Here is a 21,281-nt window from a genome sequence, read left to right on the forward strand (position 1 = left end):
GCCATGCTTAGCTTTCTGCTCCGTTACAACTCACCCTGCCCCACATGCACTTAAAGGAGAAACCCGGCGAGTTTTCACATAAATCTCCGTTTCTTGAGGTCACCGAGGTCTGTCGGTGAAAAAAAAAGGGAAACAATCGGTTTTCCGATTGCTACGAGTTGTTACTGCCAGCAGCTAACATAGCCAGGCAGCTACAGCGGTAGACTCTGGGGGCATGTCTGTGACTGTGAGCTCCCAAATGCCCCCACAGTGTAGCGCTGTAACTGCCTGGCTGCGTTAGCTGCTGGCTGTAGCAGCTGGAGCTAGGTAAAAGCGATTGGTTTCGGGTTTGTTTCGTACCGACAGTATTCGGTGACCTCGTGAAACAGAGATCTATGTGAAAACTCTCCGGGTTTCTCCTTTTATTCATGCTAGCTACTCACTCTTTCTCCTTATCTCTCTTTCTCTCTATCTCTTCTGTCCCCCTCTCCATGCCTGCGTATATGGGCCTCTTTCTTTAACACACTCACTGGTCAATCTACTTGGTCCCTCTTGTTCTTCTGGTGACTCATTTCCTTTGAGTCGAGGCAAGCAGGCCCTGACTGATACATCCTTCCCTCGTGTCTTTGTAGGCACTCCTCCACCTTACCTACAGTATTTGTTCTCTTGATCCCGCTTTCCTGATTGAGTTGTCTCAACAGGAAGTGACTCGTCCGTCCTTCCTGTTCCGATTCACCAGTAGCCCAGTCTCTCTCAGTCCCTCTCAAACCCTGACCCTGTGTAGGTTTATGTTTTGCAAGGCTGATATTTTCACAGAGCTTGTAGCAGGTATATTAATGTACCATGTTCTTCCCTTGTTCTTTCCCTTCTCTTTCGTGTTCATCTGTTTGTTCTTCCTCTCCCTCATTCTGCTGTGTTCCATCTTGCGGCAGTCCTAATGTGGAGGTGGTTCTCCGGGAGGACCGGATGGCTTCAGCCAGCGCTGGGAACCGAAGTGCCCTCTCCCCCTGTGAACCCTTCAGATGTCTGGCCCAGACAGCCTTCCCAACCAGACCATAAGGCGCACACTCATGCACACACACACACACACATGCATAAACAGAGAAACTCAGCCTGGTCAGTACCTGTATCTCAAGTGAACCCCCTACCCACTCCACCCCACACACACACACGCACACACAGTCAGATATCCAAGTTTCTCTGACCTCAACAAGGCCCTTCCCTTTCTGCAGAGCCGTCATGGCAACAAACTCGGGCTTCAGTTGACTGGGGTGGTAAATGTCCAAGAATGGAGTGAACTGCAACACATAAATACTTATTAATATATTTATTTGTGTTTATTTATTCATGGTGAATATTAATGGATTGTTGTGTGATATTTCAGTTCTTGATTGGTATTATTGTTTTGGACTCAGTTCAAGAAGAACAGCCTTGCTGTGATATTGATACTTGGATTTGTTGGAGACCAGCTGCTTTTTTTTGCCTTTTTTGCCTTTTTTATTGAAACAAGTTTAATTTTGAGTAATTGTTTGTAGATTTGAAAACAAATGTTAAAGAAGACACTCAACTGAAAGTTACAAGATATGTTAAGTGTGGGTGTTGCAAGGTTGGGGTATTAAGTTGCTATTCATCATCATCAGTATAGGACAGCACAGTGAGAAAGAGTTATCAGTTGTGAGATGCTGAAATTCACAATGCTGTTTGAGTATGTAGTTTTCATGATCATGCTCAGTTGAAAAAGAATGTTAGAATATGAAGCATTTTGAAGCCCTCAGGTCTTAAACTCATGTGAGACATGTCCTAGTGATTTTTTTTTTAAATAGCAGGAAAGTATTGATGAGAGATTTGAATGGTATAGTATTTGAATTCAAGTGACTGAATTGGGTTGATTCAGATATAATGTCTAGCCTATATTTGAGGTATTTGTTTTTTTTAATATATTTTATTAAATGTTTATGTTATTTACAATACACACAAAGATTATATTTTATACTTGTGTTAAATTTGTTTAACCACTGGTTTGGTGAGGCTTTTGGATTGAGAGAGAGAGAGAGAGTAGTCAGATAGTTGAGAGAGAGTGTCTGAAACTGATTGCACTAAGCGTATGTGTGTGAGTAAAATAAGAATAGTTCATAACTGATAAGTGAAGTTCAGGTGGGGGGTATGACTGAGCTAAAAAACGATATTCACCCTTACTCACTCATGTGAGTTGAACACATAGCCTTGCCCCAATGTCAAACCTCTATAAAGAGGAAATGCTATGCTATAAAGGGGAAATGCTATGCTATAAAGGGCAAATTATATATTTCCCAGTGTTCTGATATTAACTGCCTACAGCCCCCCAAAAAAAAACAAACACGTACATGTATCTACCATTTCTCAACTCTCAATACCAGGGGCTGCTCACCATTGTGCCCTTGAGCAAGGCACTTAACTCGGACTGTCTCAGTAGGCATAACAGTGTCTGATAAATGACCTTGTAAAAATGACCTGTTGTCATAAGAGTGTCTGATAAATGACCTTGTAAAAATGACCTGTTGTCATAAGAGTGTCTGATAAATTACCTTGTGAAAATTACCTGTTGTCATAAGAGTGTCTGATAAATTACCTTGTAAAAATTACCTGTAGTCATAAGAGTGTCCGATAATTGACCTTGTAAAGATGACCTGTTGTCATGAGAGTGTCTGACAAAACCTTGTAAAAATTACCTGTAGTCATAAGAGTGTCTGGGAAATGACCTTTGTAAAGATGACCTGTTGTTCTTCATCATGTTTTCACCAGATGTTGAGTGTGACACTAGAAAGAATGTGGCCCTGAAATAGTACAGGTCAACCAGATACTCACCAGAACTGGACCACCAGTTCCACCAGTCTGAGAAGGATCTGCTGATTGTGATGTGTCCTTCCTAACGAGCATTGGTCAACTCTGATGCTGTTGCCGGTAACCTGTACCCGTGTTCAGTGTAATGACATCACTGAAATTAGCACAAGCTATGCACCATGATGTTAAACTCTGATTTAACCTTTAGGAGACCTAAGCCAGGTGTTGTCTCCCTGAGAGACCAAAGGACACTGGATCTGTCTCTTCCTCTCTCTCTTCCTCTCTCTCTCCCCCCCTCTCTCTGGAAATAATCTGAAATGCTTTCCAGGTATAAAAGAGAAGTATGATCAGTGGGAAATGATTGTGTGTTTCAAGACCACAATTCAAGATCACATCTTTTCTGAGAGATAACGTTTTACACAAAAACCACCAGCCTTTAAATGATGATGATTGCAGGAAATGAATACTTAGACAATGAAAAGTTTGTATGGGTTTGAGTTGTCATGTTTCTGTAGGTTTCTATTTCATGGTGAGTAGGGCATAGTCCAATCCAGACCATTGGAAAAGGTCTCCTTCCCGTTGCATGATTTGTTCTTTTATGGCTCTTACACCTTGAGCAAATGATCCTTGAGGCATGTCAAACTTCATCTTCCTGAAATCAATGGATTCAGAGGGGCAGTGCAGAATAAACATAGCCTGGTTAGCACCAATTGAAATTGAGATTGGGTCTGAACAAAGCCAAGGGGCTTCCAAGGGGCTTCACCAAAGGACGCCGATCAAAATGCCTCTGAACACAATTGGATAGACCTAAAACCAATCAGAGCAATGAGTATATAAGTATAAGTATATATACTCTTTTGATCCCGTGAGGGAAATTTTGTCTCTGCATTTATCCCAATCCGTGAATTAGTGAAACACACACAGCACACAGTGAACACACAGTGAGGTGAAGCACACACTAATCCCGACGCAGTGAGCTGCCTGCTACAGTGCCGCTCGGGGAACAGTGAGGGGTTAGGTGCCTTGCCCAATGAAGGAGATGACATATAATATGCAGAGCAACGGAAAAAAACATCTCAACAAACTAATGTTTTATCAAAAACTGCTTTGATGTCATCATGTTCAGCTTGCCTCAACTGTTGTGATTGGTGCCCGGGTATTAGGAACATTGGAGTGAATGGCGTCTTTGCCTGACGGACCTGCAGAGCAAATTCAAATTTCCTAAAGGTTTGTCTGGGTTTTTCCAGGCTAAAATAAACACCTTATCTGGCAACATCTTATGCCTATAGCCTATTAAAGAAAAGTTTACATGTCTGTGACTCTCGTCTGTTCTGGTGGAAACAAATATGCATTGGCAAGAGAATTTAACCGTTTGTGCATGGGCATGTGTGTGTGTGTATGTGTGTGTGTCTGTGTGTTTGTGAGAGATTGTGGGTGAGTGAGTGTGACTTTATTACACATCAGTTTGGTTTTACCCCTAATATCCCTACTATTATTCATATCTTTTCAAAGAGAAACTTCAGTGTACGCTGATGTCTCTTGGAATTACAGCAGCCCCTTTAGTTTGCATAAGAGGACAATGGAATTACCCTGGCTTCTATGAGTGTGTTGGTGACACTAATCAATCAATAAAAAAAGACCAATCAACATCTGAGAGAGATAAACTATATATAAAAAATAAAATGGCAATATGCTGGTCTAGGTTTTACTGTATGTGTTTCCTATTCCTTTTGCAGTCCTGTATTATCTGTTTAATTATAAAATAAACAAGTGTCTCTCAAAAGGAAGGTTTGGATGCATGTCTTTATCAATCGCACAACACCAATATCTGGCAGTCTATGTATTGTTTCTTCTTTTATTTAATGTATTACAAATTTGTGTGTGCAATAAGGAAGTGATAAAACATAATCTATTTTATATGACAGATTTATGGGGTCATAACATTACTTTTTTGCCAATTTCTACATATTTCTGTTACCCCTTCATTTTTTTTGAAAATGGAAATGATCATAGCCTAGTTACGATTGTGTAATTATAAATGTGTGAAACTTCACTCTGACTCTACCAGAATAACTTTGGAGTGAGTGTGTGGCTGAACAGCAGAGGGTGAACTTGTTCTAGTCATTGCGATAGGGTGCGCGCGCCCAGAGTTTTGTGTGTAAATAAACAGGGCGGGCCAGACCAGGTGAGTTAAGCGGATGATGATGAAAGCAACGCCGTACAGTCCTGTTGTGACTTTGAACCTGATTTAGCGTCCAGCGGAGTTGACTGCCGAACCCTTCAAAGCAAAGTACACGGTGGGCAGAAAAGCGCTTCCGACTGCCTTTCTTGCATTGTCCTGGTAGCCTGTGGCGATGTCTTAAGGAACGTGACTCGGGCCAGATACCTGTCTCCCACGGGATACGTTATCTGTTTTCGCATGTGGTTGTTTCTTATGCGGATATCCCACTCCTCAAACTCGGAATACTTTCCATGTTGGTACGACCACTAAACCAGACCAAAATGAGTGACTTTCGGCGCGCCGCTTTTAGAAGAAAAAAGTCGTCGCTCATGGGATCATCGGAGGATCAACATGAAGAATGTGAAGGTATGTTACCTACAGGCTGCAAGGAAAGTCAGAAAGGTGTATGCTTTTATTCCGAAAAGAGGTGTTTTATTTACAGCTCTGAATATACAAACAATGTTCCCGACTGAATGTTGAAAAATTACTTGGGATAGTCATCATGGCTTTCATTGAGGTTATGGAGTTTATAGGAGTTATGTATGTCTACGTGGTGTATTGGCCACGGTCACGAGTTTTAATCATTGGATAAAGTTGGAAGTGTGGTCGTTTAATAACCTAGTCATTAAGCAAATTACTTGTAAATACTGAGTGCATAGGCCCTACTTATAAAACTGCCGCGAGTTCTGGCTCAGAGAATGTGAGAGCTATGCTGTGTTTTTAGCATGCAGGTAGGCATGTCTCAACTGGCCATTATGAAAGCGCTGTAGCCTGCAACGTTGCCTACCTACACCAGTGGTTCTTAATGCCAAACATCCGCATGTTCCAAACAAGTAGGTCTACAGACGCTTTGTGTGTCACCATGTAGCTCACCAAATCCGCTGGCTTCAACGCTAATATATATATGGGTCGCGACTCTATGAACATGAGGAAGGTGCTACATTTCTGAGGTCGTAAACTGTTGTCATCTTTCCAAGTACTCGACAGTTTGACTTTGACACAGGGGTGCCTTATTTACATGTGGCATTTTAGTTTTTATGGTTTCATGCTCTCATGTGCACTGCACACCACACACTGGGGGTTCCATCCTCTGTCCTATTTTATTCTCAATTTAAGTGAATCCATATCCTCAAATATTCAGGCATCTAACATGACCGGTCACATAAACATTGTATATTGGCCATGAGTAAAGTCTGTTAAAATAGCGGTCCAATAGTACATCTAATAAGGTAGTATTTCATTTAATTTTATTTAATTTTTACCACTAGGTCCACGACCCAACCAGAACGGTTCTGCGACTCACTTTTGGGTCCCGACCGACCACCAGTTAAAAAACACTGGCCTACACGATGGAGAATTTATCCTCACTGAGAGTAGGCTAGGCCAGGGGTTCCCAAACTTTTCCATGACAAGGCCCCCCAAATACCACTAGGTTCTGGCCAAGGACCCCCTTGATGTGTTAAACCCATCGACAATAGGCCTACTACGGCAAATGTAAAAATACATTAAGCTAATACTAAGAATTATTTTAGCCACAAGCACTTTGCGGTGGAGCATAAAGTGTGTAAAAATTGTATTTGGGTATTTGGGGCTTTCTGCTATATGAGAGCTATCCCTGTACTATTATTCCCAATCATTGTGAATATAATATTCAGATATGCGTCACATTATTATAATGGCATTGTATATCAACCCTCATAGTAATAGGTATATTTAAAAATGTTCAAATGTATTTATTTGTTGCTATTATTTTTCCTTCCAACTTGCTGAGGCCCCCCTGGCAACCCCTCACGGCCCTCACTTTGAAAACCACTGGGCTAGGCTACTCTGTAGTAGGCCATGCAAATAGTGCATATTTTTGCAGTAGAAATAATGTCCGTGAAGTTGGGAATTGTCTGGAATCTGGCAATATAAGAATCATGCTGGTGGGCTAGGCCTACTCTATGACTAAGCAACTAACAAAAATGTATGTTCTGACATGACATTAGAATATATTAGAATTGAATTACAGCCCAAAGTTGGAGACCATGTAGAATGCTACAATTTCAAAACAGAATTACTCCACCGCTTATTGTACAGATGCATGCTTCTTCATATTATCCTATCTGGTAAGATCTGCTGTTCTTTTATACATGGCTTGCATGTGTTGAGTGAAGAGCAGAGCTGTCAACCAACCATAGCTGTTTTGTTTAGCTCGTTCAGCCTCATTACTGTACAGCAAAACAATTAAAAATTGTACAATTTCATACCATCAGTGGTTCTGTGTTGGGACCAGGGACCCAGAGTTAAATTAACATTAGGGTACCAAAGGGATCTACTAGGACCACTGAAATTCTAAAGAATGAGAAACACAGATTTACATAAATTGTAATCCTTAACAAACAAAATAGAAATAGAAATAAAAAAAAAAATGTTATTGGCTGAACATGTGTTCCTCTGATGTTGTGTCATCCTAGTGGCGTCCGGGGGCATGGTCCCCGGGAAGAAAACGTTGTGTATTTTAACGTTTAATTGCATCAATCTAGTGCACTTTGAAACACAATTCAGACTTGCTTATTTTTATCTATGGATGGAAATATTTGTGCAGATAGCCTAAGCCATAGTTATGATGATACTGCAATACTGTAAGTTCCCAACCACAAAGCATTTCACTTCAGTTTCACTTCAGATAAGGTAAAAAAAAGTGTACATTTCAGCATTCCAAAAAATTATGCAGAAGTGGTCAGTGAAGTTGTTAGTTAATCTAAGATTGCAATTGCAATCGTTGTGCAGACCTAGTAGCCTACCCCACACCACCACTGTGTAATTGCCTGACATGGCATGTATCTTTTGATACAGCACTAAGCTCAAATCTAACTATTCCAATTTTTGGCAGATTTTTTTTTTCTCCTGACATGATCCTTTTGTGATGGTTTCGCCACTAGCCTGAGGCCCAGTGAGTCATGCCTGTGCTCTCAGGTGACTACAGATACTGGTCCATGAATTTCCCAAATGAGAGTTGTGACTTAGTGACTGCCGTGTTCGTGGGGTCCTGCTGCATGTCTGGGTCAGTGTGTACATGTAACAGAGGCGAACTGAGCTAGCATGCTAGTTGCCCGTGTAAATCCTCACACCCCTAACCTTAAGAACGCTTCTAACCGCTGTTAGAATGAATGCACTCGGCGTCCGCTGCGCTTCGGGGAGTTCTTTGCCTCCGCCTCGTCCATATAATGGGACACCTCGGCGGCCGTTATCCCTTACTTAACTTATTATTACTACAATGTACTACTATCACTGGATCTTGATCAAAACAGAGATGTAGCAGGTAATAACATGGTCTTTTAAGCCTTGTCTTATAGGCTAAATGTGTCACGATCCTGCCCTGGATCTCTAGACCCAGCTTCATATTTCTTGTGTATCTTGTGTATTATGTTTGTGTCCTGTAGTGGTTTGTCTTTGTATTTTGCCATGTCTTCTGTTCTTTGTTACTTTCTGTGTTCCGAACCATGTGCTACTTTGTTTACCCTTGTCATGTGCTTTTGTTCCTTGTCTCCGCCCCTCACCTGAGCCATGTTCCCTAATTATTGTCTTGATTGCTTTCCACCTGTGCCTTGTCAGTCTTGTTAAGTGTTGTGTATTTAAACCTTGTCTTGTGTGCTTTGCTGGATTATTTCGTCTCTTGTCAGGTTTGTGCCATGTCCTTGTCAGTTATGCTGTTGTCAGTCTAAGAGTTTGTGTTCTATTTAAGTTTTCTGAGAAGTTTATGTGTGAAAGAAGACACATTATAAGTCTCAGACATCGCGAGAAGCAGGATCAGTTTACATCCTGCATCCCCAGCACAGAGGCAGGCTAGCGAAAGCATAGCGATTATTTATAAGCGTGTGTATAATGGCAGAGCAGTGCGAAGCCAGAGGGGGGCTTCGCCACATGTCGTGCGATACAGGCGGTAGGGGGAGCTTCGTAGAGAAAAAGCATCAGGCTTGCCTGGTATCCCTTTTAAGTTAATAACTATCAGATTTGAAGGATAATTATTACATTTTACTTTTGTTTGTGGGCTAAAACTGAAGTGTTTTTACACTACAAAAGGTATGTTGGTCTCAGACTAACTTGGCAATTTGAGTGATTGGATCACAATGTGTCTTGGTGATTGTTTACACATGTATAACTTAGCACTGAGCACTTGTGACCAGATCACATTTTAAAACCAAATATAAATGGGATTGTGGAAAATCAATTGCTCTGGAGTGGATCAGAATGTTTTGGTCATCAGAATGTTCAGAATGGCATATTAGAATATTTTGTTCTAAACTCTAAACATTCTGAAGGGTTAAATGTTTTTTAAGAGAACTCAAAGGGCCCACACTTCATATGACCTGGACAGTGTGCCTACAAGAGAAGTTGTGTGTGTATAGCAACAAAACAAACAGCAAAGTAGGATGGCATGAATGATAGCTAGCTTACCTTTGTGTGTGTGTAATGAAATTATGTTGATTCATAAAGCAGTAATTAATCATTTACAGTAAATAAACACTAACATCTCTATGTAAATGGTATGTATTGTGTGTGTGTGTGTGCGTGCGCGCGCGTTTGCAGCAGCTAATGATGGGTCTTTGTTGTGGGTAAAATACCTCTCCCTGTAGCCATAGCCTGCCATGACCACAACAATACATTTGTCTAAACAAATACACATCTGTGTTAAGTACTCACACTCCCCCACACAATACACTGCAGTTACTCGCACAGACGCACACACCTACAAACTGCTGAAATTCTCTCTCGCTGGTACAGTAGGTACACACATGTCATGACACACACACACACACACACACAGCTGAATGTAAAGAAAACAAAGGAGGTGGTTGTAGGATCCCCTTCGTAGGATAATTTGTATTTTAGTATATTCTTTATCTTCTACAGTCCTTATTGCTTAGTTGTGTTTTTTATATTATATACTTTTAATTACTTTTTCTGCTGTTAGTGAATGTGTGTGTGTGTGTGTATATGTTGTCTGTATGCTACTGTGACCTTGAATTTCCCCTAGGGATCAATAAAGTATCTATCTACTGTATCTATCCTCCTCCCACTCCACACTGACCGAGGTTGAAGTTGTTTCCTGCTTCAAATATCAGGGGGTGCACATCTCAAATGATCTGAAATGGAGCTAGAACACAACATGCCTTGTTAAAGGAGAAATCTGGCAATTTTTCATACAGATCTCTAGGTCTCCGAGTACTGTTAGGAGAAAAAAATTAAAACAATCGGTTGTACCTAGCTCAAGTTGCTGCAGCCAACAGTGACCTCGAGAGACAGAGATCTACGTGAAAAATCACAGGAATTCTCCTTTAAGAAAGCCCATCAGCGCCTCTACTTGTTGTTGAAGCAGGCTGATCTGTGTCCTACCATCCTCACCTCCTTTTACAGGTGCGGAGTGGAGAGCATTCTCTCCTCCTGCATTACGGTGTGTTATGGCAGCTGCTCTGCTGCAGACATGGGCTCTGCAGCAGGTGGTTAAGCTGGCTCAGCGGACCTATGGCTGCAGCCTATCCAACATTATAGACATATACACCAGCAGGTGCAAAAACAGAGCCTCCCTCATCCTGCACTCTCCCATCAGGCAAGAGGCTACGCAGCATTTAGACAAAGACAACCAGAATGAGGAACAAATTCTTCCCATCTGCTGTTAGACTAAGAAATACATCCCATAATTACAATTTATATATTTGTTTTACCCATTTTTAATTTGTTTTACTTTTTATTTCTATGTAAAAGTAGAAATGGGGGGGTGGAGTTGGGGGCTATGTTCAATCACCTGGGACCCGGGACCCGAGTACTAAATTTCCCTCCTACAGTACATGTAAATGAAAAAGAAAAGCACACACAGATACACACATCTCATATGAACTTTCATAGCTTTCTCTATTGCTTAGAAATACACACACACACACACATTTATGTTTCTGTCAAACGACAATGGAACAAGTGGAATGTGAGGTGCTCTACTTCTGTGAGTAATGTCATGGCTCCCCAAACAGATAGTGAGCCAGTGTCTCTGCTCAGACCCAGTTATATGGGCTCCCCCTGTCTGTGGACAGTAACTATGTGTGAGCCTAGCGATACAGTCAGAAACACTGTATAGATTTGCATGTATGCACCTCTACGTAGGCTTGATTGTGTGTGTGTGTGTGTGTATGTGTGTGTGTGTGTGTGCACGCACTTGTGTTTGTTTTTTGTCTGTGTTAATACTATGTGCTTGTGAATACTGTCCATATGTACATTAGCAATTGAACATGGAGTTTATATAAAAGAGTGAGTGAGAGTCTCTCTCTGTCTCTGTGTACTGTATTTCCATTTTGCTCTGTCCCACAGTAGGCTGCTTCTCTGTAAGCATTCTGGCTTTCTTCTCAGCGCAAGCTCTTCCTCTGTTCCTCAGCTGTGACAATAGGCCCGATTGTGCTCTTACCGACAGTGGAGGAGCAGTGCATCTTGGGACCGCACCACACAGTAGCATGATGTAGCATTTGTGCACGTCTGCGGCAATATAACCGATGTTGTTGTTGCTGTTGTAGTTGTCGTCATTGCTGCTTTGAGCCCTGTCTGCCCTAACCCTCATCATGTGACAGGTCTTAGCCCTGCAGCTCTCAAGAGAGACGCTGCAACAAAACAGCTCCTTATTTTTTTATTTTTTTTTAAAACCTCTGGTGATTTATCCAATCTGAATGTCAGGAATGGCAAATCGGGGAAGATGAACTCTCCTGCATCACCCGTGATCCTCAGCGTTCCTGGGAGGGAAGCGACAAAGTGGTGGCACACACAGCACTGCAGCTTGAACTTCTGTTTTTGACGGTGTGTGGGGCAGTGTGAGGGATCTACTGGTATACATGGCACGGCAGAGACAACGACACAGAGAGAGCAGGCTTACTGTGATCAGCACCCTGAGCTGGCTTGGATCTGGTACAGGGATTGCACTTACTTAGTGCACTTGCACTTGCCACAGACAGTCTACTGTCATCGATCGGGTGGTCAGGAGTTCTTGAGTGCCTGTGTGTGTGTGTGTGTGTGTGAGGGGAGTGTTGTGTGTGTGTGTGTGTGTGTGTGTGTGTGTGTGTGTGTTTGTGTGCTTGCTCAGAGGCTAAAACAAGCTGACCAGTGAGCCATTGCTACCTTGTGATGCTGGTGTGCTGCTGCTGCTGCTGCTGCTGCTGCTGCTGGGAGATTACTGCCTGAGCACTGAGCACGGGACCGTGTGCTGTTCGCCTGGTGGACCCAATCATGGAGTCACTGCTAAAAGGTTGGTTACGTAAGAAGAGTTCCGCGCTCGCTCGCTATCTCGTTTACGAGCGACGTCTGCTTTGTCTGCTGCTCCACTGGGGAGGCGCTCGCCTCCGCTGGTCAGGTCACAGGAGGGCACTTGTGGTGTGTTTGGATGAATAGGTGGGAACCAGAGGTCACCGGGTAAGCAATGATTGGTTGACTGAGCGCATTTGTAGAGCAGAGAGGGCGTTTGATTGGCTTAGAGTGGGCGCACCCTAATCGGGTCTCCTGTGAGTTTGTAATCACAGTGGGTGTTGGCAGCTCACAGCACACTGCACAGGATGTGGATAATCTGGCTGAGCATTCCTTTTTCCCCTGCACTCTCTCTCTCTCTCTCTCTCTCTCTGTTATTTCTCTCTTTTTCTCTGCTACTCTGTCCGTTCCCCTGTCTTTAGTTCTTGGTTTATCCTTTTTTTGTCTTACATAATCTCTCTCATGTAGTCTCTCATCTCCTCTCTGACATATAATCACACTCCCTAACTGCTGCATTTCTGTGTTTGTTTTTGCTATCTTTTCATCTAAATGGCTTTTGAGTTAACACACACACACACACACACAAACACACAAACACACAGACTTTCTCTCTCTCTCTCTCATACACACACACACACAAAATACACACACAAACACAACTGGAGTTACTCCCAAGAACTTTCTAGTAAAAGTTGTTAGATAAGGGCCTAGCTCAACAGGCTTGTACCTGCCTATGATAGCCACAGGCTCCACTGCAGTTCCAGACCACTGGATAGATAATCTTGCGCAACGCTGTGCAACGCCATTAATCTTTTCCCAGTGCACACAACTCAACCATTTCAGACAGCCCAGAGGGTTTCCTGATTTTAATTGGTCTGTGTGTAGGTGCATGCGTGTTCAGAAACTTTGAGCATGTCTTAACGTAATTGGTTGTTATGGCTTGCTGAGAGTTCTCTCCACAAGGGGGCAGTGTGCAACAACATATTGTGTATTCAGATGCAATGAGGTGAAGCAGATTTTCTTGTGATTAAATGAATCAACCTTTTAGTCTATTGGACTTTTTTTTTTAAAGATATTTCAGATGATTAATCATGTTCCTTATAAATCATGGTCCGTGTTCTTCACTGACCTAGCCTGGGAATACCCATGCGAACCGAAGCCATTGAAGCCCATTTCCAATGTCCCTAAAACACGGGCACGCAAATACAAACACTAATCCGGCATGGACGTGTATTTCTTTGGAATTGAGTAAACAACTTCATTTAAAACGTTGTCTATGAGATTGCTACACTTCTGAAACTATTTGGTAAGAGTTTACGTAATGCACCAGTTTAAGTTTAATGTCACTGTTGCGCCTCTGCTGGAAGTCGAAAGTCAATGACCCTTTTCCAGACCCACTCTCCATTACAATAGAGAAGGTCTGACTGAGGCTATCATTGACCATCTTAACACACAAACCCTCAAGAATACCATACCCATATGAGTACATTAGCATCAATAACTTCTTCGCATTCCTCCAAATCACAGCACTTCTGGGAAACAACTGATAAAAAGTGAAAGAAGGTCCCTGAGAGACCAAAAGCCATGGGACCCCCCTTCCTCTCTCTCTCACCCCCTGTCTCTCTCTTCCTCTCTCTCTCTCTCTCTCTCTCTCACACGCACACACACTCTCTCCTTCTATGGCAGCATGCTCCTCTCATGCAATAGTTTGAGCTCAGTGTTTGAGTTAAGTGTGTGTGTGTGTGTGTGTGTGTGTGTACTGTATGTGTGTGTGTGTCTGAAGGTGAGTGCTTGTGTGTGTGTGTGTGTGTGTGTGTGTGTGTGTGTGTGTGTGTGTGTGTGTGTTGGCTGAGAGTGTGGCATGTTTTCCCTTGCTACTCCACTGCTTCCTGTCTTTTGTCTGTAGTTTCCTCCGTGGACTGTTAGGGCAGCACATAAGTCGATTCAGTTGAGCAGAATACTTACACACATTCAGCAAGCAAATATAATCCTATTCTAGTCAACACATTTGTTTGTGCGTAGTTGTGGACATGTGGAGCTCTTGGGTCATTTCATAGTAAGTGAAGAATAGATGGTCCACTGAAGTGAGTGAGATAGACAGGAGAGGGAGAGAGAGAGACAGAGAGGGAGGGACAATGGCTTTTGGGATATTTTTGTCAGCTATTCATTCATTGGAGTTATTGTGTGTGTTTCTTCCTCTCTCTCTCTCTCTCTCTCTCTCTCTCTTCTTTTCTCTCCCACTCTATCTTGCTCTCCAGCTCTCTCAAACATTCCCTTCCTTCGTCCTTTGTGGAGTCGCATGCTCATTTAATTTATTACTTGTTTGTTTATCGGTGGACGGCCCAAGAGGCTGATGGGAAGGCAATGGACTGCCTGGGCAGTGGGCACTGGAGGTCTTGCCTCCGCTGCGTGGCTTCGGGTAGGTGAACACTGTGCTGGTGTCCCTCAGCATTTGTAGCGGGAAGATGGTTGGAGTGTAAACTTGATTGTCCAACATCAGCTTGCGTACACACACACACACACACGCGCGCGCGCAACGCTGCTTTCCACAGGAAACAGGGAAAGGCTGGCCTCATGGATTTAGGCTGCATGAGGCTGAATGAGACCGTGGCTAACAAGACATTAGTAATCAGGCTCATGGCGGACAGTAGGCAGCTGTAGTCTACCGGCAGGATGAAACGACGACGAAAATACTGTTTCTGGAGATCCAGAGGTACAGTGGCACCTTCCTACTGAGACAAGAGCATGGAGCGGGCAGGGCTGGATGTGTGTGTGTGTGTGTGTGTGTGTGTGTGTGTGTGTGTGTGTTTGTTTTTTGTGTGTGGGTGTGTGAGTGTTGTAGGTGAGCTTGAGTGGGAAATTTAGACTGAACGCTTTAAATTTACAACTTAATTACAGTGAACGAGTAGTCAGTTAATGACACAGAGCTCTGGGTTTAAAAGGAGATAGACCAAACATGGGCTTTTGAGAAGTTCTTGATCTTTGAGACATTTCCATTTGTAGTAATGTTTAGTAAAGGCACTATGAAAAGCTATGGAAAAGCTTCTTCATAATTAAGAAGTGTCTTTACTGTAGATGTTAAAAACATTATTTGTGATGGGGTCTCTGGTGAGTCATCTTGTAACCATGGCAATTTTTAAAATGAATTTGAAATGAAGAACTTTGTATGAGGCCTGACAGCTTTCACTTAGATCGGAAATGGCCCAAGAGTGGCAGCTAATCTTCAGAGTGGACCTGTGGTAGGTCGTGATGCAGGCTCCACTCAGGATTAAGTTTAGAGTTGGTTTGTGGTGAAAGGCTGTGATTTTCTTAGGTTGTTCCAGTAGATGCCAGTGGCTTTTGCCCCTGGGTTGTGGCTAGCAGCAGGGACTCTAGTGATGAGAGGAGAGAGCTGAACATTAGGCAAGAGTAGTAGTTAGTGGCCATGGATAATTTTATGGTTGGTATACTTATATTTTCTCTCTGTGTGTGTGTGTATATTTATGGGTAAAGTAGTTGTTGGCATATAGTTCCTATTCCCCACTGGGTAAACGAAACATAGAGAACAAATAAATGAGCATGTAATGAGTGTGTATATGTGAATGCATACTATGAGGGTTGGTGATGTATAAGGTGCGTGCGTGCGTGCGTGCGTGCGTGCGTGCGTGTGTGTGTGTGTGTGTGTGTGCGTGCGTGTGTGTGTGTGTGTTGGAGCAATGATTTGAAGCTTAGGAGTGTTGAGGACATAGACAAATGCATACACACGTGTGCATAAACTCAATCTAGGCTCCATTCTACAAAGCAAACATGCCACTCATCCATTTTAATCCTGCTCATCTCTCTCTCACTTTCTCTTTCTCTCATTCTCTCTCTCTCTCTCTCTCTCTTTATCTCTCTCTCTCTCTCCCGTCTGTTCTCTCACTTTAACCCCTGTCCTCTATTACTTTCAGATTAAGTATGGTTTAACCAACAGCTGCTGGTCAGTGGAGTATTTGCACATCTTTCTCTCTCTCTCTCTCTCTCTCTCTCTATCTCTCATTCTTGAATCCAATTGATCCTCCATGAAGACCACTCCTTTGTGTGTGTGTGGGCAGGGTTTGGATTTGTGTGTGAGAGAGAGACAGAGAGAGAGAGAGAAAGAATTTGTGTGTGTAGGTCCAACCCGTAATACAGTTTTTTATAACTGTTTACACACATGTTCATAACTCTGTGTCTATTTTTTTTAAACTCTACACACAAAACCCACAATTGGCATTTGCCTCACATTATAAACACTTTTGTCATGACATTTTGGATCATACACACACTGTTGCTCAAAACCTAAAGCTCTTCTGTCTTTCATGGGCTTCTATGTATATTTCCATGCAAGAGTGAAAGTCATATACAGAGCGAAGTTGAAATACACAGTAAACATGTGAACAATGTTGAAACCAAAAATAGTGATTTTTTCCCAAATAATTTGCTGTTTTGAATACAGTATTTTTAGCCAACAAGGAAAAAAGAAGCAAAATACAATGGCCACCAGATGAACATGAAGTTGTGAAAAAGCTGATTTTGCCAAAGACAGAAATGACTGTATTTCCAAAGAAAGAAATTACTGACTACTATCAAATTACTTTGCTTTTTCCAAAGAATATATATTACTGTGTGTGTATTTATTTATTTAAAAGCGTTTCACAACTGGTGCTGCGCAGCGCCTCCGTGTGGACGGGCCCTGAGGGTCTACTGTTTTAGATTAATTAGGGCCTGTCCACACGGAGACGCTTTTTAGGTTAAACGCAGAGGTTTTGCTTCGTCTTGGCCGAGCATCCAAACGAATCCTGTAAACGCACTGCCCGAAACCGCACTTTTCTGAAACCTGGTCCCAGAGTGGAGAAATCTGAAACCGTAGCCCGTTTGAGTTCGTTTAGACAGCTTAAACCGTACATCCTGCTAGCGTATCGATGATGTCATCGCCACACCTCAGCTGCCCTGGACTTGCACTTATAGTATTGCCTAACAATACTAGTTTTCATACATGACATTACCTACGATTACACTCCGTTAAGATAAATATCACAACTGATGCTGCGCAGTACCGATAGCTTATGACTTGGTGGACTGAACACTGTTTTTCCGGTGTTTTTTATGCATTCTAGCTACTGTCAGTGACGCGAGAGAACTTAAGTTATTAGGAAAGTGCGGTGTAAGTTTAGGCTACATTAATTTGTGCGTAGTGCCAGTGTCATTAATTTATTTTACATGTCTTACAACACATATACATGCATTCACAGTCGAGTGAAATCAGATATAAGCATACAAAGATGCTAAGAACTCACGTTAAGCCGATGGTAGCACACTGAATGTGAATGCACGATGTGATGCAAGCAAAAGTATTGACTGTTACTAACGAAGGTTTTATTGCAATATTATAAATGTGGCAACAGAATAGGCTAGAACTTGGGTAAGCCTTGCGTTTAGTATCCTAATTGCGGTGATAGCCAAAACTAATGTGAATCACGGACTATCCTACAACCAAAGAAAGTAAAGGTGATTAGTAGGCCTGCACCCTTCACAAACCGTAAAATAAAGTTTATTAGTTTTACGGTTGGCTACAGTTGACAGTTCACCATCAGTCCACACAAACAATTCTGGTTTCCTTGCACTAGCCATTTCGCCGTAGCCTATTCTGTCTGTTTTTAAAGCGCAAGTTTTGCAAGTTTTGGTGAATTTCTGTGAAGACACAGTGCCACCTATAGGCCTGGGGAATGAAGTAATGTGTTGAGTCGTGTTGAGATGGATCCGTTTGGACGCAAATATTCTTGATACGGTTCCAGGGAAGACGGAGGAAAAAAAGATCGGTTTGGTACGTGTGGACTAGACTAGAGTTGGTGAATGTCCCCTGTTCTGTTCCCTAGAGCAAATCCCACATACCTACTCCACTTGGCAAGGACCCTCTGTGTGTGTGTGTGTGTGTGTGTGTGTGTGTGTGTCTGTGTGTGTCTGTGTGTGTGTGTGTGTGTGTAGTTAACCCCCTTCACCTTTTTTGAGGCAGGAAAGGGAAGGCCTCCTGTTTAGTGGGCTTTGAGCAGATGCATTGTTCCAGTATCAAGAGAGACATGAAAACACACACAGACACACACACACACACACACACACAAGGGAAGGAGGGGTGAGGGGGAGACAGAATATTAACTCTTGCTTTTACTCAAACAGCACAGCTTACACGCTGCTGAACCCAGCACGTCAGTGGATATTCATCTTAAGCCCGTTCCAGGATCAGGGATCAGGTTTAATCTTTGACCCAGAAATCCCACAGCGCGTGTTTGCCCTCAGTGATACGATCCACCAAAAGCCTCTCAGAGGATGAACATCTGGGGATGCAGTGCTTCAGTCAGCCACCAGGGGGCACACATGCAAGTCATTGTGAAAATTACTGCAGACAACAGATCAATACGGACAAATTTGGACCACTGTGTGCTTCAGATGGTTTGTCTCTCTTCATGTTGTAGTGTAGCAGACAGCTACTGCCAACACGGTCATGCCAGACATGACCCAGCATGAAAGTGGCTGCCATTAATCTGGCTCATGATTAGATTTGAGACAGAGAGCAGAGAGACTTTTGAGAGCGCTGTTACTGGTGATTGAGTGTGTGAACAGCTAATGAATTTCCTGCTTAAAAGGCCCCTGGGCAACACAGGGCAGTGTGGGGCAGAAGCGGGGCAGGAGCAGGACAGGACACGGCCTCAGATGGCCCGTGCATTGGCAAGCAAGATTAGCGTTAGTGTTTTTTAGGTTCTGGTTGTGTGTGTGTGGGGGAGGGATGGGGGCTTGGCTTACTGGTTTAATGGTTTTTCAATTTCAGTTCACTTCAAGTGTGCCTGTCTGATGTGATGGGCTGTAGTAGTTGTGGACTAATGTAGATTAGAACAATGTCAAATTAGATAATGGCACCGTAGCAGCAGGGTAGGTGATATATCTTGCCCTGTACAGGATATCTGGCAGCAGATTAAGTGTGTGTGTTTGTTTGTTTGTTTGTGTGTGTGTGTGTGTGTGTGTGTGTGTGTGTGTGTGTGTGTGTGTGTGTGTGTGTGTATGGGGAGAGCTGTGTGTGTGTGTGTGTGTGTGTGTGTGTGTGTGTGTGTGTGTGTGTGTGTGTGTGTGTGTATGGGGAGTGCATGTGCGTGTGAGTTCCTTGTACAGTGTGTCTGGTGGCAGATTAAATGTAGTGCCGGTAATTGGCTTTCACTGTTCAACTGCTGCTCCACACCATGTCTGCTCCAGAATGAGGTCACTTAAACAGTATCACAGTCACACTGTGTGTGTGTGTGTGTGTGTGTGTGTGTGTCATATATACAGGTGTCCACGTGCGTATTAGTCAAAGGTCACCCTCACACCTGCCAAATCACATAGGAATGAATATTTAAGACCTGTTTTGTTGGTTGGGCTTTTTCATAGCTCACAACTCTTCACTAATGAGCCCATTACTAGTAGGAAATCGTGTGTGTGTGTGTGTGTGTGTGTGTGTGTGTGTGGGGGTGCATGTGTGTGATGTGCCTACATGCAGGAGTGAGAGAGAGAGAGTGTGTGTGTGTGTGTGCTTAGAATACCAAGGTACCCATACCTCATCATTTGTCACTGGTACAATGTCAGTGACGGAGAGGGGATGTTAAATGTCACCATGGAGATGAGCGTTGTCATACCAATCAGTGGAACATGGGCCGGGGGGGTGCTGCATGTTATTAACGGACAGAAAGCAGGAATGGCACCTTTACTCCGTGTTTGTGTACATTGTGTCTGTAAATTTCTCAGTAATACACTGAAAGGAGTGTACCCACACTATACTATACTCACATAACCTATGTGATGGGTGGTGTGTGTGTGTGTGTGTGTGTGTGTGTGTGTGTGTGTGTGTGTGTGTGTGTGTGTGTGTGTGTGTGTGTGTGTGTGTGTGTGTGTGTGTATGCATAGCATACTCTCTGCATTTTTTGCCAAGCCACAGGCTCGCGGCTGACTCATACACTTAATTGGATTTCTAAAATAAGCCGGAAAGCGGTACTTTCTGGGTGAGCTGCAGAATTATGCTCTTCCTGTTTCCTCTTAGGATGCCTCATCCACAGACACCGCTCCCCTTCCCCCACGCCTCTCCTCCCTGTCTGGGCCCTCCAGCCCTCAGTGTCTGCCCCCATCTACCCCTGTCTGCCATCTCCCCCTGCCTGTCCCCAGTATCCCTCTTTGTTTGTTCCTGTTACAGGGCATTTAGAGGATAGGCTAGTGCATGGGCCTTTGATGGTGTTGCTATTTGAATTATTAAAGTATGGTTTGCTACAGCGTTTACCATTCATCATTAACATGTAAAAACGTGGCACAATACTAAGGACAAAGCTCAAAGCTTAAGGACCCCTTCCAACGTTCCAACTCAGTAGGATTCAGCAACATCAGAATGGTGCAAACGGAGTAAACACATTGTCTACTGATAGTCCTCTCTGGGCAGTCGTGGACTGGTTAGGGTTTCAGGCTTGTAACCAGAGGGTTCCTGGTTCAATCCCTGACCAGTGGGAACGGCTGAAGTGCTCTTGAGCAAGGCACCTAACCCCTCAATGCTCCCCGAGCGCCGCTGTTGTTGCAGGCAGCTCACTGCGCCGGGATTAGTGTGTGCTTCACCTCACTGTGTGTTCACCGTGTGCTGAGTGTGTTTCACTAATTCACGGATTGGGATAAATGCAGAGACCAAATTTCCCTCACGGGATCAAAAGAGTATATATACTTATACTTATACTTATACTCTACAATTGATTGTGCACTCTAGCTGCCATACCAAGAGGTCTGGCTCTTATGCGTTGTGGTCAGGGTGCAGGTTTGATATCCTGTTGAAGAAGGGTGTGACTCCTCTCTTCCTTTTCTGCATATACATAGATATACAAATATATCTTCACTATCATCACTATATGGTTCAATAAAGAACCATGACTTTCTGTTGAACCTTTACATCAAGTGAAAGGTTCTTCATATTGGAAATGGTTCTTCAAAATGACTATTG

At 43.2% G+C, this 21,281-nt stretch overlaps 2 protein-coding genes across 7 annotated transcripts in view; both read left to right on the top strand.

The window, feature by feature from the left end:
• Nucleotides 1–4,563, top strand: part of LOC125302817 (protein bicaudal D homolog 1-like) — a 60,180-nt gene extending 55,617 nt beyond the window's left edge. The window contains 1 exon segment of the mRNA XM_048256136.1: nt 912–4,563. Within this exon segment, the coding sequence (XP_048112093.1) occupies nt 912–1,038 (127 nt within the window). The 3' untranslated portion in view covers nt 1,039–4,563.
• A 432-nt stretch (nt 4,564–4,995) lies between these two features.
• Nucleotides 4,996–21,281, top strand: part of fgd4a (FYVE, RhoGEF and PH domain containing 4a) — a 67,688-nt gene continuing 51,402 nt past the window's right edge. For 2 of the 6 annotated variants that reach the window (XM_048256892.1, XM_048256893.1), the window contains exon 1: nt 5,000–5,386. In XM_048256892.1, coding sequence (XP_048112849.1) covers nt 5,272–5,386 — 115 coding nt within the window. In that variant the 5' untranslated portion in view covers nt 5,000–5,271. Of the gene's footprint in view, nt 5,387–12,224; nt 12,288–14,627; nt 14,703–14,941; nt 14,997–21,281 lie in introns of those variants that run through there. The other 4 variants (XM_048256900.1, XM_048256899.1, XM_048256897.1 and 1 more) reach the window with 4 other exon arrangements.

The sequence above is a fragment of the Alosa alosa genome, chromosome 11 (assembly GCF_017589495.1).
Source record: "Alosa alosa isolate M-15738 ecotype Scorff River chromosome 11, AALO_Geno_1.1, whole genome shotgun sequence".
Classification (NCBI taxonomy): Eukaryota; Metazoa; Chordata; class Actinopteri; order Clupeiformes; family Clupeidae; genus Alosa; species Alosa alosa.